The sequence below is a fragment of the Sinohyriopsis cumingii genome, chromosome 5 (genome assembly GCF_028554795.1).
Source record: "Sinohyriopsis cumingii isolate HCF-2022 chromosome 5, ASM2855479v2, whole genome shotgun sequence".
NCBI classification, from domain to species: Eukaryota; Metazoa; Mollusca; class Bivalvia; order Unionida; family Unionidae; genus Sinohyriopsis; species Sinohyriopsis cumingii.
Window position 1 is genome coordinate 2733331 of NC_142965.1, and position 15366 is coordinate 2748696.

At 35.2% G+C, this 15366-nt stretch overlaps 1 protein-coding gene across 4 annotated transcripts in view; it reads right to left on the reverse strand.

The window, feature by feature from the left end:
- Positions 1 to 15366, reverse strand: part of LOC149798530 (uncharacterized) — a 49769-nt gene that overhangs the window by 1465 nt on the left and 32938 nt on the right. For 2 of the 4 annotated variants that reach the window (XM_089957343.1, XM_089957342.1), the window contains exon 9: positions 220 to 6699. The exons of 1 other annotated variant lie outside the window; for it this stretch is intronic. In XM_089957343.1, coding sequence (XP_089813469.1) covers positions 6596 to 6699 — 104 coding nt within the window. In that variant the 3' untranslated portion in view covers positions 220 to 6595. Of the gene's footprint in view, positions 1 to 219; positions 6700 to 15366 lie in introns of those variants that run through there. One more of the 4 variants, XR_016420984.1, reaches the window with a different exon arrangement.

Sequence of the window (15366 nt, forward strand, 5' to 3'; positions counted from 1 at the left end):
TTGTAAATCTTAAAAAGTTAATTTTTTTACTAATAATTTATTAGGATATAGTTTTTGGGAATCCCAATATATCAAGTTGTGATAAATATTTGCAAGTAAATACAGGGTTAGGGTTAGGTTCATAATTAGCACTATATATACTCTTGACATCCTCATGGATGGAACAAATAATAGTTATGGTTGCTACAATCTACAACAACAAAAATGCAAGAAAACCTGTCTTGGGCAAGTCTTTATTTCAGTTACATGTAAAAGAATATATTCGTTTATGTCTATTGATTAACAAATGGTAAAATAAAAATATACTCTTTGAAACACTGGTTTTGCAATTCAACCAACACCAAGAATTTATGATAAAGTGACTAAATAACTGAAGTCTATGATGGGGAAATAACAGCAATGCAAACCATATTCAGTCATTTCCAAATATGCTGGAGAAGAAATGGAACTAGCTGTAGATCCTAAAAACAACAAATTCCAAGGAATTAAATGTCTTGCTTGGTCTCCAACCAGATGCTGATAGATGTGTGTTTTCACTATCAAAAGACTTAGACCTTCTTCCTTGAGGATCAGAAGGAGGGTAGGAGTACTTGACTCATGCTGTGCTGATTCTGTAGCCAAAGTGTAATAGCTGTCTCATTCTTGGTTCTGGACTTATGACCATACAAAAACCTTAACTAAAACTTAACCAAGGACTTCAACTTACTGTGACCATGTCTTGGTGTCAGAATAAGAGCTGGGGTACATGAATATGAATGGGGAAAATTCCCTTTCTGTACAGTCCAAGAATGGTAACTGTTCCCAAAGTTTGGAAATTTTGACCACACTGAAATACTTTCACTGAAAATATGACCAAGAATTTAAAATGAATTTAAAATGACCTTAACCTTTCCTGAAGGTCATGGGGATGTTAGTGATGCTTGGATATAAAAGGGTAGTGTTTCCTGATTCTGAAGTCCAAAAATATGGCGGCTATACATTTTGGGGTTTGGGAACTATGTACAGAAAATGTTAACTGTAAACTTAAGTATGATTTTTAAATAAGACTGCCTGCATTATATTTTTTAAAAAACAGCTTCCAGATTATACAAAGTAAGACATCTGTCACTTCCAGTGTTTTGGACATATGGCCATACAGAACAACTTTAACCTATTGTTGACTCATCTTAGCTCCGTCCCAGCATATATAGCTGGTTAGAACTTAGAAGTGACACCCTGATTATATCTAAAAGTGTATTTTATTGTGGGTTGACCCTGTCCTCCCATAAGTTATCTGTGTATGTTCATTGTATAAAAACAATAATGTTGATTTTGAATTTTGCAGGGTTAATTTCTTTTTTATCATCATATTTATAAGTTTTTTTAAATCCCACGAAGTCAAAATTTTATGTACTTACCGACCCCCATAGGACTTTTTAGGGGTCCGAGTTCCATAAGTTTTGACTTCCGATTTAGGGTCGTACTATTGCCCCCGTGACATGTTAATGTCATGGGCCAATTTCCTCCCACTTGTTTTTCTTTACATTGTTTTTTATGTAGTTGACTTTGCCAGAGTCATATAACCCCTTTTATTCGTGTCTTATTTTGTGCATATATATATATATGTATATATATATTTTTTTCTATTTTTTTTTTTTTTTTAATATTTTGTTTCACGTATGTTTTTTTTTTATTGGCTTATATATGTCAAATGGTTCCAGTCTTTCTCTTAGGTAAGTATATAAGAATAATAAAGTGTGTATATATGTTTGTATGTTTGTGTATCTTGGGGAGGTTTGTGTAGTATGTCTTTGCATACTATTTTTTTTATAGATTTTTAGAAGGGTGGTGGTTTTTCTTATAGTTCAATTTTTTCTACTTTTTAGTGCATGTATCTTAATTCGGTGTAGTTCTCTTTTCCCCGTTTGTCAAACAGGGAGTTGAGAGCTATATTTGGTTTTAACTGATGTACCATGGTACTCTTATATTTCTAATCATTATGTAGACTTTTGGGTAGTATTAAACTTTAACCTAAACCTTCACCAATGTTGCCACAGTACCACCATTGCCACAGTACCACCACTGCCACAGTACCACCATTGCCTGTCCCACCATTGCCACACCTGGTGAAGTCAGTGATACCGAGGTCTTGCTAATGTCAAATGCTTATGGCTAAAAATATACCTCACTCTTTAAAATTATTACATGCCAGTATAGAATGAACAACAGGCTAAATGTTTTATTACAGATAAAATGATATCTTCTCATTACATTTCTGAAAAGTATCTGTAATAACTTTTAAAGACAAAACATTAACCAAAGTGTAAAAGTAAAGAAATATAGGTCATAGTGGCCTTTTTCAATTAAAAGGTGTCTATTTCTTGCAATGTATCTCAACTTAAAAGGTGTCTATTTCTTGCGATGTATCTCAACAACTTTCATGGGTCCAACATGAAAAAAGCAGGAAAAATGTACTTAATACCAAAATTAACAAGTGATGAAAACATCACAGATCAACGCAACCTATATTTTACTAATGGATGTGGCAAATATAAAGCTGCATTCCTTCATGAAATTTTAGAACCATTATGAAGAATTCCTGAGAAATCAAATATAGAAATTAACAGCACTATCTGAATAATTAAATACAGTTCACGGTTAAAACATGTTGTAATAAGAATACGGATAATGTACATCTTAATACACATGAAAAGAACAAATGGAAAGACGTGTAGATGGACAGACACCCATACCACTGTTATGACTGTTATGATGGGACATTTACTTAAACATAAATACCAACCAAAGTCAGTTTAGTGTGAACTTTAGGTCATGGTGACCAACCTCTTTTCATATATTTAAATACAGAAAGAACTGCATTCATTTACCATGCATCTTGACTCTAAGTGGGATGTGATGTACATGAAGTGAATATAACACAATTAGTCCTTTTACCTTAAATTCTTGCACATGTATAGGCACAATAACAAGTATTTTTTAAACATTTCTGGGGAATTTTTACATAGGAAACAATTTTTAAAAATATATAATCTGCACATTGCCCACACTTTCAATCTTTAAATTTGCCAATTCTGCATAACAAAGTAAAGAAAAACATTGTAGGTACATAACAAGTAAAAACGCCTGGTTGGAAAAACCTTGCCAAAGCACAACAAAAGGTACATAATAATGTAAAAACATCTGGTTGGAAAAACCTTGCCAAAGCACAACAAAAGACAAATTCAATCCCCAGCATGCATGTAAAGGTGTACATTAGAAGGATAAGTAGATTATCTATGTGTACATTGGAAGGGTAAGTAGATAATCTATGTGTACATTGGAAGGATAAGTAGATTATCTGTGGACATTGGAGGGATAAGTAGATAATCTGTGTACATTGGAAGGATAAGTAGATTATCTATATGTACATTGGAAGGATAAGTAGATAATCTGTGTGTACATTGGAAGGGTAAGTAGATAATCTGTGTGTACATTGGAAGGATATGTAGATTATCTATGTGTACATTGGAAGGGTAAGTAGATAATCTATGTGTACATTGGAAGGATAAGTAGATTATCTATGTGTACATTGGAAGGATAAGTAGATAATCTATGTACACTGGAAGGATAAGTAAATTATCTGTATGTCCATTGGAAGGATAAGTAGATAATCTGTGTGTACATTGGAAGGATAAGCAGATTATCTATGTGTACATTGGAAGGATAAGTAGATTATCTGTGTACATTTGAAGGATAAGCAGATGATTGAAAAATTGTACATATTATGCATACCTGTGTACCTGCACTTTAAAAACACAGTTGGCAGTAACAATTACAAAATTCTTTAAAATATGAACGCAGTATTTATACAAATTTCAAGTATTACCCCATCTGATCCATGTATATAATAACCTTACCTTTTCATAAATCATGTCCCTCACTAACCCCCATGAATGTCCCACAATTTACAATCACTTTCATAAAAAACTCTGTTTTTAAGACTCAAACACAGCATACTGATAAATGTCTAATACTCAAACACAGCATATTGATAAATGTCTAATACTCAAACACAGCATATTGATAAATGTCTAATACTCAAACACAGCATATTGATAAATGTCTAATACTCAAACACAGCATATTGATAAATGTCTAATACTCAAGCACAGCATACTGATAAATGTCTAATACTCAAACACAGCATACTGATAAATGTCTAATACTCAAACACAGCATATTGATAAATGTCTAATACTCAAGCACAGCATACTGATAAATGTCTAATACTCAAACACAGCATACTGATAAATGTCTAATACTCAAACACAGCATATTGATAAATGTCTAATACTCAAACACAGCATATTGATAAATGTCTAATACTCAAACACAGCATATTGATAAATGTCTAATACTCAAACACAGCACACTGATAAATGTCTAATACTCAAACACAGCATACTGATAAATGTCTAATACTCAAGCACAGCATACTGATAAATGTCTAATACTCAAACACAGCATACTGATAAATGTCTAATACTCAAACACAGCATACTGATAAATGTCTAATACTCAAACACAGCATGTTGGATAACCATCAAGTTATTCCTTTCAATATACATCTATATAAAAGACTTTACCTTTAAAAAAATCATGTATATAAAAGACCTTACCTTTACAAAATACATGGATATAAAAGAAATTACGTTTAGCTAATAATTCCTCTACCCACCCACCCCTATGAATGTCAGTGAAATATTTGCTTCTGACATAATAAAGAAAAATATAAACTGAAATCAACTGACCCTAAGAAATGTTAATGAATTGCAGTTTCAGTTTTCTATCACAAAAGTCAATTCTCATATACTCAGTGGCAAATATAAAATAAAAGAATATTTTTTTTTAAATTCAGTATTTTAGCTGTTTTATAGTTGACTAATATTTGGAACATACAACAAAGAGTTAATATTGGATCAATATAGTGAACATACAATGCATCATGTTCTGATGTACATTCAAACTTGTTATTATGTAAATACTTTGTTTTACAGGGTTAATATGGTGAATTCTGGCAGATAATTAACCTTGTTTATGTACTACCCTCTTTTATAATGTACCTTGTTTTAAGGGAATAAGGTCAATTGTAGTACAGTGGTGCCCCTCTTGAACGGACCCTCTGACCAGTGACCACCCACTTCTTATGGCCAGAATCCCTAAGCACTGATGAGTTTGTGTTCAAAAGTACCCCTCAAGAATGGCCACCCCTCTAATGCGACCAGCGGCCAGCATATTAGTACAAAAAAGTAAACTGTTCCCCTCGTAAATGGCCACTTTTTATTTCAAATGTGTCCAGAAAAAATAATTAATTCATATCATAAGGTAAGTAATCAGATTATATCTACCATCGATAACCGTCTCGCAATGTCTGGTTTCCATTACTGAAAGAAGTGTTAGCTAAAGTACATGTAATACTAAGATTAATATTATATCATTATCTATAAAAGTCGACATTTACAGGAAATGGGCGTAACAATGTTGTGATAGAGTTTGGGTCTTCACACATATGTTCTTCTCCTTGACGATTACAACTGGACATAATTGTCAAGATCATAACATGGTCAGCACAGGCTAAATATAGATTTTGTGGATTAACAAGAACAGAAAATTAACCTTGAACAAAACAGGGTAATAGGCAAAGACCAAAAAAGCACGGGACAATACATCTATCGCTTCCTTTATGAAGAATGCGTTTCGTCCACTCTACAAAAGTTTCATCTGCATAATTAAATTGCATATAGTTAGCATCATCCAAATACATTATTACCAAAAATTACCATGTCATCATGTAAACAGAGATGTATTACTATAGAAAAAAGTAAGTTATTCTACTCAAAGACATTGGTTTTAATAATTAATGTTACTTTTAAATGAAGATATTAAATGCTTTGATGCAGCTTTCTTACTACGTACATTATTTACATTTTTCAAAATTTTTTTAAATCCCCCTCTGGAAAGGTCACCCATCTTATAAGGCCACTTTTCCAGTGCAGAAAGGGTGGCCATATAAGAGGGGGACCACTGCACATAAAACAGATTGTACATGTATGTACCTTGTTAGAAAGCAACAATATTGTGAATTCTTTTATATAATTATACTTTCTGCATTTTCTAGATGACTGTGGCCGAGTGTTTACTTCAAAGAAAATGTATTTAACTTATGTCCTACTGAGAACTGTTGAGATTGTCTGGATTGTACACATTCCAAGAGCTTTTGGAGAGTACAAAACCCAAAAGCTGTGTTACAAAAACGCCATGTTTAACACCCCTTTCCCTATTCCTAAAGGTTTAGACTGTCCAGCAACTCATTTGTATTGAAAAAAAGGGCAAAATTTGGATATATATATATATAAATTCAAATTTTTAATTTATTATTAACAATGGGCAGGAGTGTCATGGGAATTTTGCTTGACTAGATAACATAACAACTGGATTCCACAAACAGAACACAAAAATATCATGTCCCTGAGTTAAATGATGAAATTAAATGAAACTGAAGCACTCTTTTGACAACCATCATGGAGAATTTGACTAATTTAAGCTGTATGCAGGATTAAAAGTAGATAACTCTCCTCTGATTGTAAGACTGAACACCCTTCTCGATGATATCTGCTGTGATAATGCTCTCCTCTTTGGTGATGAGTGGAGTTGTCAATCCTTCAAAGACACAAAATATATTTTAATAATTGCCCATGTTTAGCAAGGAATTAGGAATCAAAGCTTCCATCAATTTTCAAATTCAGGCCCTCTAAAATACAATCAGGCAAACAAACATTTGTTTCAGCAAAGAGATCTTACAGTAGTCCATGATAGAGAGGATGTGGGTTTGAGAGTTGTCCATGATAGAGAGGTTGTGGGTTTGAGAGTTGTCCATGATAGAGAGGATGTGGGTTTGGGAGTTGTCCATGATAGAGAGGATGTGGGCTTGAGAGTTGCCCATGATAAAGAGGATGTGGGTTTGAGAGTTGTCCATGATAGAGAGGATGTGGGTTTGAGATTTGTCCATGATAGTGAGGATATGGGCTTGAGAGTTGCCCATTATAGAGAGGATGTGGGTTTGAGAGTTGTCCATGATAGAGAGGATGTGGGCTTGAGAGTTGCCCATTATAGTGAGGATGTGGGTTTGAGAGTTGTCCATGATAGAGAGGTTGTGGGTTTGAGAGTTGTCCATGATAGAGAGGATGTGGGTTTGGGAGTTGTCCATGATAGAGAGGATGTGGGCTTGAGAGTTGCCCATGATAGAGAGGATGTGGGTTTGAGAGTTGTCCATGATAGAGAGGATGTGGGTTTGAGATTTGTCCATGATAGTGAGGATATGGGCTTGAGAGTTGCCCATTATAGAGAGGATGTGGGTTTGAGAGTTGTCCATAACAGAGAGGATGAGGGTTTGAGAGTTGTCCATGATAGAGAGGATGTGGGTTTGAGAGTTGTCCATGATAGAGAGGACAAGGGTTTGAGAGTTGTCCATGATAGAGCAGATGTGGGTTTGAGAGTTGCACATCATAGAGAAGATGTGGGTTTGAGAGTTGCCCATGATAGAGAGGATGTGGGTTTGAGAGTTGTCCATGAGAGGATGTGGGTTTGAGAGTTGTCCATGATAGAGAGGATGTGGGTTTGAGAGCTGTCCATGATAGAGAGGATGTGGTTTGAGAGTTGTCCATGATAGAGAGGATGTGGGTTTGAGAGTTGTACATGATAGAGAGGATGTGGGTTTGAGAGCTGTCCATGATAGAGGTGATGAGGGTTTGAGAGTTTTCCATGATAGAGAGGATGTGGGTTTGAGAGCTGTCCATGATAGAGAGGATGAGGGTTTGAGAGTTGTCCATGGCAGAGAGGATGTGGGTTTGAGAATTGTCCATGATAGAGAGGACAAGGGTTTGAGAGTTGTCCATGATAGAGAGGATGTGGTTTGAGAGTTGTCCATGATAGAAAGGATGTGGGTTTGAGAGTTGTCCATGATAGAGAGGATGAGGGTTTGAGAGTTGTCCATGATAGAGAGGATGTGGGTTTGAGAGCTGTCCATGATAGAGAGGATGTGGGTTTGAGAGCTGTCCATGATAGAGAGGATGAGGGTTTGAGAGTTTTCCATGATAGAGAGGATGTGGGTTTGAGAGCTGTCCATGATAGAGAGGATGAGGGTTTGAGAGTTGTCCATGATAGAGAGGTTGTGGGTTTGAGAGTTGCCCATGATAGAGAGTATGTGGGTTTGAGAGTTGCCCATGATAGAGAGGATGTGGGTTTGAGAGTTGTCCATGATAGAGAGGATGTGGGTTTGAGAGTTGTACATGATAGAGAGGATGTGGGTTTGAGAGTTGTCCATGATTGAGAGGATGTGGGTTTGAGAGTTGTCCATGATAGAGAGGATGGGGGTTTGATCTCAGATCCTCTAAAATATAGTCAGGTACACAACTATACATTTTAGTGCATAAGTCTATAAGACTGGCTGTGATGGAGAGTAACTGGGTTTGATCTCAGGTTTTCTACTATTTAGTCAGGCACTAACCATATGCTTAAATTAGTATAGAGTTTGTAAAGCCTGGCTGTAATGGAGTTTTATCCAAGTTTGATCTGCATATTATTTTCCTTAAGTTTTGAAATCTTTAAACATGGAGAAGAGGACACCACTTGGCTGCATGTGTGAGAGACAATGGGAGAGTTAGTTTGGTGATATAAGTACATGTGTCTTTTAAAGTGAGAGAAGAGCGTACATCATCAGAATGAATGTGAGAAATAAACACACACACACACACAAACACAGGTGATAAGAGCAGCAGTGCAGCAATTTCTACAACTTGATGGTTGTCAAAGAAATAGAAAAATGCATTTGGTATTTGGGTGCTGTGTTTTTGTGTGTACATAAAAGTGAGCAAGAGGGAGATAAGATATTCAGATTATCCATTAGTGATATAGTAATAAGTAATCAGTTTCTTCCAAAATTCACTTTTGGGGGCCACTAATTGACAACATCACGGACAGAATAATGAATCCTGACCTAACCAAATACAACCGAATTATTATTTTAGTAGGTGAAAATGATGCCAGTGATGGAAGGTCACTAAATCAAATCGAAACAGATTTTGAAAGTTTATTGTATGCTGCTAGGTACTGCAGCCCAGATACATGTAAAATAATGATATTAGGATCATCTCCAATTGTGGACACGGGGTGAAAGAAATCAATGATCTGATAATTGACCTATGTGAAGACTTCAACCTACAGTCAATTCTACAATACACATCTTTCTTTCTTCAGAACCAGGATGTCAACTTAAGCCTCTACCAGAGACAAAATTAATTTAAATAAAAAAGGAACTTCTCAACTACTGAGAAATATTAACATGTATGCCCCCATTTTCAGGCACCATAATAAAGAGTACTGTGGAGAAACTGGGCACATGACACAGGTATGCCATCATGGCAAACAGATTGAATGCTTCAGATGCCATAAATCTGGACACAACTAAAGACTCTGTCAATCAATGTATTATACACACTAGGAAGCTGGCAAAAATGAGGATGCCAGTGTTTCATTTATAACAAATCTAAATGTACCTAGTGAGACTCTTGACTCTAACTATTCAATGGACAATACTGTAAATGTAAAAGTTAACAGATTTCAGGGTCTGTGACTCTGAAGATGCTAATATATATGAACATTTAAATATAGAAATAGGATGTCTGAATGATAAAATTAGTATGGAGACAATCTTAGTGAGTACCCCATTGCATAATGACATACATATAATTGATATGAAACTAATACAAAGGTTTTAACATAGGTCACTTAAATGACACAAGGAATAGTGGGACAAATAGACCATATTAAGTTAAGGTTGCCTTCCAAGGAAAATAATATACATGTTTTAGGACTCACTGAAACCAAATTAAATGCTAACCACAATGATAATCTATTTCACTGTCAAGGCTACAATAAACCATTACGCGGGGACAGAGAGACAGCAGGGGGAGGTCTTGTATACATTAGGGAAGATGTAAATGCAGCAAGGCGACTTGACTTGGAGTGACATGAAATTGAGAGCATCAGGGTGGAAATTTCTCAAAATAATGCAAAATCATTCCTAGTTGGTTTTATTATAGGCCACCTTCCTCCAAAGCAATTTGGAATGATAATTTTTTGAAACAAATGGAAAATGTTCTTGCACAGGAGAAAAAAACATATATACTTGATGTTATAAATAAGGACCAACTGGATGCAATTTAATGAACCAATAGGCGTAGTATAGCTGGTAAATGAGCCTACAAGGGTAACAGAAAAATCAAGCACTCTTACTGATCACATTTATATCAACCTACCAGACAATGTGGCTTGTGTTAATGTACCTAATGTTGGTCTTAGTGACCACTATCCTACTTTTTTGACAAGAGTAAGAAAAATACACACAACACTATTTTGTGTTAACTAATATTTGGTGTTAATTGAGATTGTTCAAAATCTTTAACGAAGAACAATTTCTCAATGACCTACATAAAGTTCCATGGAATATGTTCCAAAATTTGGATGACACAGATGAAGATCTGAGGGTGTGGACTGACTTATTTATGTATGTAGCCTCTAAGAATGCACCACTAAGAGCACATCGAGTAATGAATGAAATCAAACCTAACTGGTTTACTATTGAAAATCCTTGATGCTATGAAAACATGAGACCAATTCAAGGCTATGGGAAACCATGCACAATATAAAGAATGCAGAAATAAAATAACAAGTATGATTAAAAAAGCTAATAAAATTATTGTCAATCATTGCTTGAAAACAAAAAGAGCAACATAAACTCCATTTGGAAAGTCTTCAATGAACTCACTGGAGGAACACACAAGAGATCAGATAAATAAAATTAACTCACTTCTGGTAAATGACACCAAAGTCACTGATGACACTGACATTGCAAATGTTTTCAACGATTTTTTCACCAACATTACCACAATGTGAAAAGAACCAGTGATAGAAAACAACTTTAATGAACAGAACACGTTCAGCAGCTGCAGCAAAACCTCTAAGGATGTAGGTTTTTCTATGCCACCAGTATAAAAAAGAACTTTGTTAAAAAATGTCTCAGCGATACCAAGAAAGCTACAGGACTTGATCAGATTCATCCATAACTCATTAAATCTTCTGCCTCTGCTATTTTAGATAGCATAACATTCAAAATCAATTTAAGTATTACAACCTCATCTGTCCCCAAAATATGGAAAACTGCAAAAGTAACTCCTATTCACAAATTTGGTTCTAAGGATGATGCTGATAACTATTGGCCAATCTTAATACTACCAAACTTGTCAAAATTGGTTGAAAAACATGTCCATGACTCAATCATGTCATATTTAACCAAACACTTGCTTTTACACCCTAATCAATCAGGCTTTAGACAGAAACATTCATGTGAGACTGCCTTGATCTCCTTAACTGATGTCTTCAAGCACTTGACTAAGGTAGAATAATAGGATCTGTATTTGTAGATTTCAGGAAAGCTATTGACATGGTGGATCATAATATCCTTTTGAAGAAATTAAAAACCTACCAATGTGATGAAAGAACAGTTAGATGATTTACTTCATACTTAAATCAGGGAACACAGCATGTTTATGTAAATAATGTTCTGTCTGAACCTGGAACAATTAGATATGGAATACCACAAAGCTCAATTTTAGGTCCATTACTAATTTTTTTTATTAATGACGTACCACTTTTACTAAGAGACTCAATATCATCTACAGATCTCTGTGCAGATGACACAACATTGTCAGACATCCAAAACACAAAGCATGAACTCAAAGTTTCTTTACAGAATGCCCTAAACAAACTGAACAACTGGTAAGTTAAAAATATTACCTATTATATGCAGATTAGTCAGGTGAATGAATATAGGGATTTATATGCAGATTAGACAGGTGAATGAATATAGGGATTTATATGCAGACTAGACATTCCATTTCTAAATGAAATATACTTCACTTATAAGTAAAATACATGTACTGTTGACTCTTAAATGTGTTAACTTATATAACTTGCAAGATATATAAGTTAAATACAAGTCATTCACTTATGGTATTACGATTAAGCATTACATATAAGTGAAATGTGGACTATTTACTTACTACACTCAAAAGCGATATAAGTAAAATGTGATACTTTCTCTTACTTTAGATCCCCATGGATTGGTAGCCCTTTTCTAGTTTTTCCATGGTTTTTCCTTCAGCAGTTATACTGGCCACCAAAAAATGACATTAAGCCCTCAACAAACAAACAAATGATATGGTCTATTCTTGCAAGCTGATAAACAAGGTCCATGAAAATTGGAAGTCTTCTTTTAATGTTATTTTATATATTTTTTAAATCTTAAAGCATTTAAAATAAAACATGCTTAATTTCTCTTTATTTTGATATGATCCTCATTGAAACTGATAAATATGGCAAGCACATTTTTTAACAAAACTGTCCTAGTTGCGTCTATGGTTGGACTTGTTATATTGTGCAGTAAACCTTCATCTTCATACTGAATCTTGTACCAAAGTTTAGTCTGACAATGACAATGTCCACAAACTTACAGTTCACTTATAATCAACTGACAAAAGCATAAACTACCTCTAAATGACATGCATATCACTTATAAGGGAAATGTAGGTGAAGAACGTATTCATAATTTTTTCACTGATATTGTACACATGCCTATAATGAAGTTTTACTTACTTCATTAATATGCAAATTACCAGTAACTTATGAGTGACCTGTAGGTCTCAGTAAGTTAAGCATATGTCATTTATATATCAAATACATGCTATTTTGATAAGAGTGGGAGTGACTTAATGCATTATGTTAGGGTAAGTATTTTCAAAGAAACACAGTTTACCATGAAAATTAATTTCTTCTTTAAATACATTACCCAACTATACTATGTCAGAAGAGGAAATAAGAGATGGATGGGTTTATATCCCTTTATCTTGGAATTGGTCCTGGCTCCAGTATTCTAATGAATGAAAAGTAGCATAAAGTCTTATGTGAGATATGCGCCAAGTAGCATAAAGTCTTATGTGAGATACAGGCCAAGTAGCATAAAGTTTTATGTGAGATACAGGCCAAGTAGCATAAAGTCTTATGTGAGATTCAGGCTGAGGATAATACAGATCAATGAAAAGGGAGGAAAAAATATTTCCTTGTGTATATACAGCAGGATTAACAAGCTGCTGAGGGACCAGGTCAGATCAATTCTATTAAGATGAAAGGTCTCTCAGAAAAAAATGACAATAATGTTGTCTCAGACTTTCATCCCATTGTTTTAATAATATCAGTCAGTTTTGCTTGAATACTAGGCAAGAAATGCACATAATCTTGGGTTAAGTCCTTGTAGGCCGATCTGATAGCCCAACAGAATGAACAAAACATAAGCAGAAATATTATCTTTTGTTTTCTTTGAAAGATAATCATGATCTCCCTGAATGTGTTGGTTCAATATGTTTTACATACCGCTTCTGTGCGATGATGTGGTTCTGAACATGCCCCAGGAAAGAAGGGTCTGCTGGAGATGGGAATTATGAGGAATTATTTTACACGAGACTATCATGAAGATACCTAACCATTTTGATCCAGTTGCCAGTACTTCAGATCGACTGATAACACATGAATTTCAATGATTCTGCCTACTAAGGTTCAAGTGACTAGAATGCATGTCTGATATAAGAGATGAGTCAATGATTCTTCAAGTGACTAGAATGCGTGTCTGATATGAGATGAGTCAATGATGCTTCAGGTGACTAGAATGCATGTCTGATATAAGAGATGAGTCAACGATGCTTCAGGTGACTAGAATGCATGTCTGATATAAGACATGAGTCAATGATGCTTCAGGTGACTAGAATGCGTGTCTGATATGAGATGAGTCAATGATGCTTCAGGTAACTAGAATGCATGTCTGATATAAGAGATGAGTCAATGATGCTTCAGGCGACTATAATGCATGTCTGATATAAGAGATGAGTCAATGATGCTTCAGGTGACTAGAATGCGTGTCTGATATGAGATGAGTCAATGATGCTTCAGGTGACCAGAATGCATGTCTAATATAAGAGATGAGTCAATGATGCTTCAGGCGACTATAATGCATGTGTGATATAAGAGATGAGTCAATGATGCTTCAGGTGACTAGAATGCATGTCTGATATGAGATGAGTCAATGATGCTTCAGGCAACTATAATGCATGTCTGATATAAGAGATGAGTCAATGATGCTTCAGGTGACTAGAATGCGTGTCTGATATGAGATGAGTCAATGATGCTTCAGGTGACTAGAATGCGTGTCTGATATAAGAGATGAGTAAATGATGCTTCCGGTGAACAGAATGCATGTCTGATATAAGAGATGAGTCAATGATGCTTCAGGTGACTAGAATGCGAGTCTGATATAAGATATGAGTCAATGATACTTCCAGTGACCAGAATGCATGTCTAATATAAGAGATGAGTCAATAATGCTTCAGGCGACTATAATGCATGTCTGATATAAGAGACGAGTCAATGATGCTTCAGCTGACCAGAATGCGGGTCTGATATGAGATGAGTCAATGATGCTTCAGGCAACTATAATGCATGTCTGATATAAGAGATGAGTCAATGATGCTTCAGGTGACTAGAATGCGTGTCTGATATGAGATGAGTCAATGATGCTTCAGGTGACTAGAATGCATGTCTGATATAAGAGATAAGTAAATGATGCTTCAGGTGACCAGAATGCATGTCTGATATAAGAGATGAGTCAATGATGCTTCAGGTGACTAGAATGCATGTCTGATATAAGAGATGAGTCAATGATGCTTCAGGTGACTAGAATGCGTGTCTGATATAAGAGATGAGTCAATGATGCTTCAGGTGACTATAATGCATGTCTGATACGAGATGAGTCTCTGATGCTTCAGACAGTGGCTCAAAGGTTAACTTGTTCAACCACATTAAAACCCAAGGCCAGTTCCATTTTTGACATGGACCAAGGCCTTTGATTGAGGTAAATCAAAATAAGTTAGAAGATCTGACAAGATTTTGTTTTGACCTATGTACTATGATAGTAATATGTATCAGAAAGCATGGAGCATTAACTTTTGGACACTTCTTCTCAAAAAGCCAAAGGAGGAAGACACAAAAAAGAAGAAATTCCTAAGCTAAATTCTACTTCTCAAGTGGATGGAGGAAATCATGGAGATGATTTTCAAGGCACATTCTGGGGGGGGGGGGTGACATGGAGTTAGTCTGAAGAATGTCTTTTAGGTAATTCAGTTTGAGTGACATGGAGTTTGTCAGAAGAATGTCTTTTAGGTA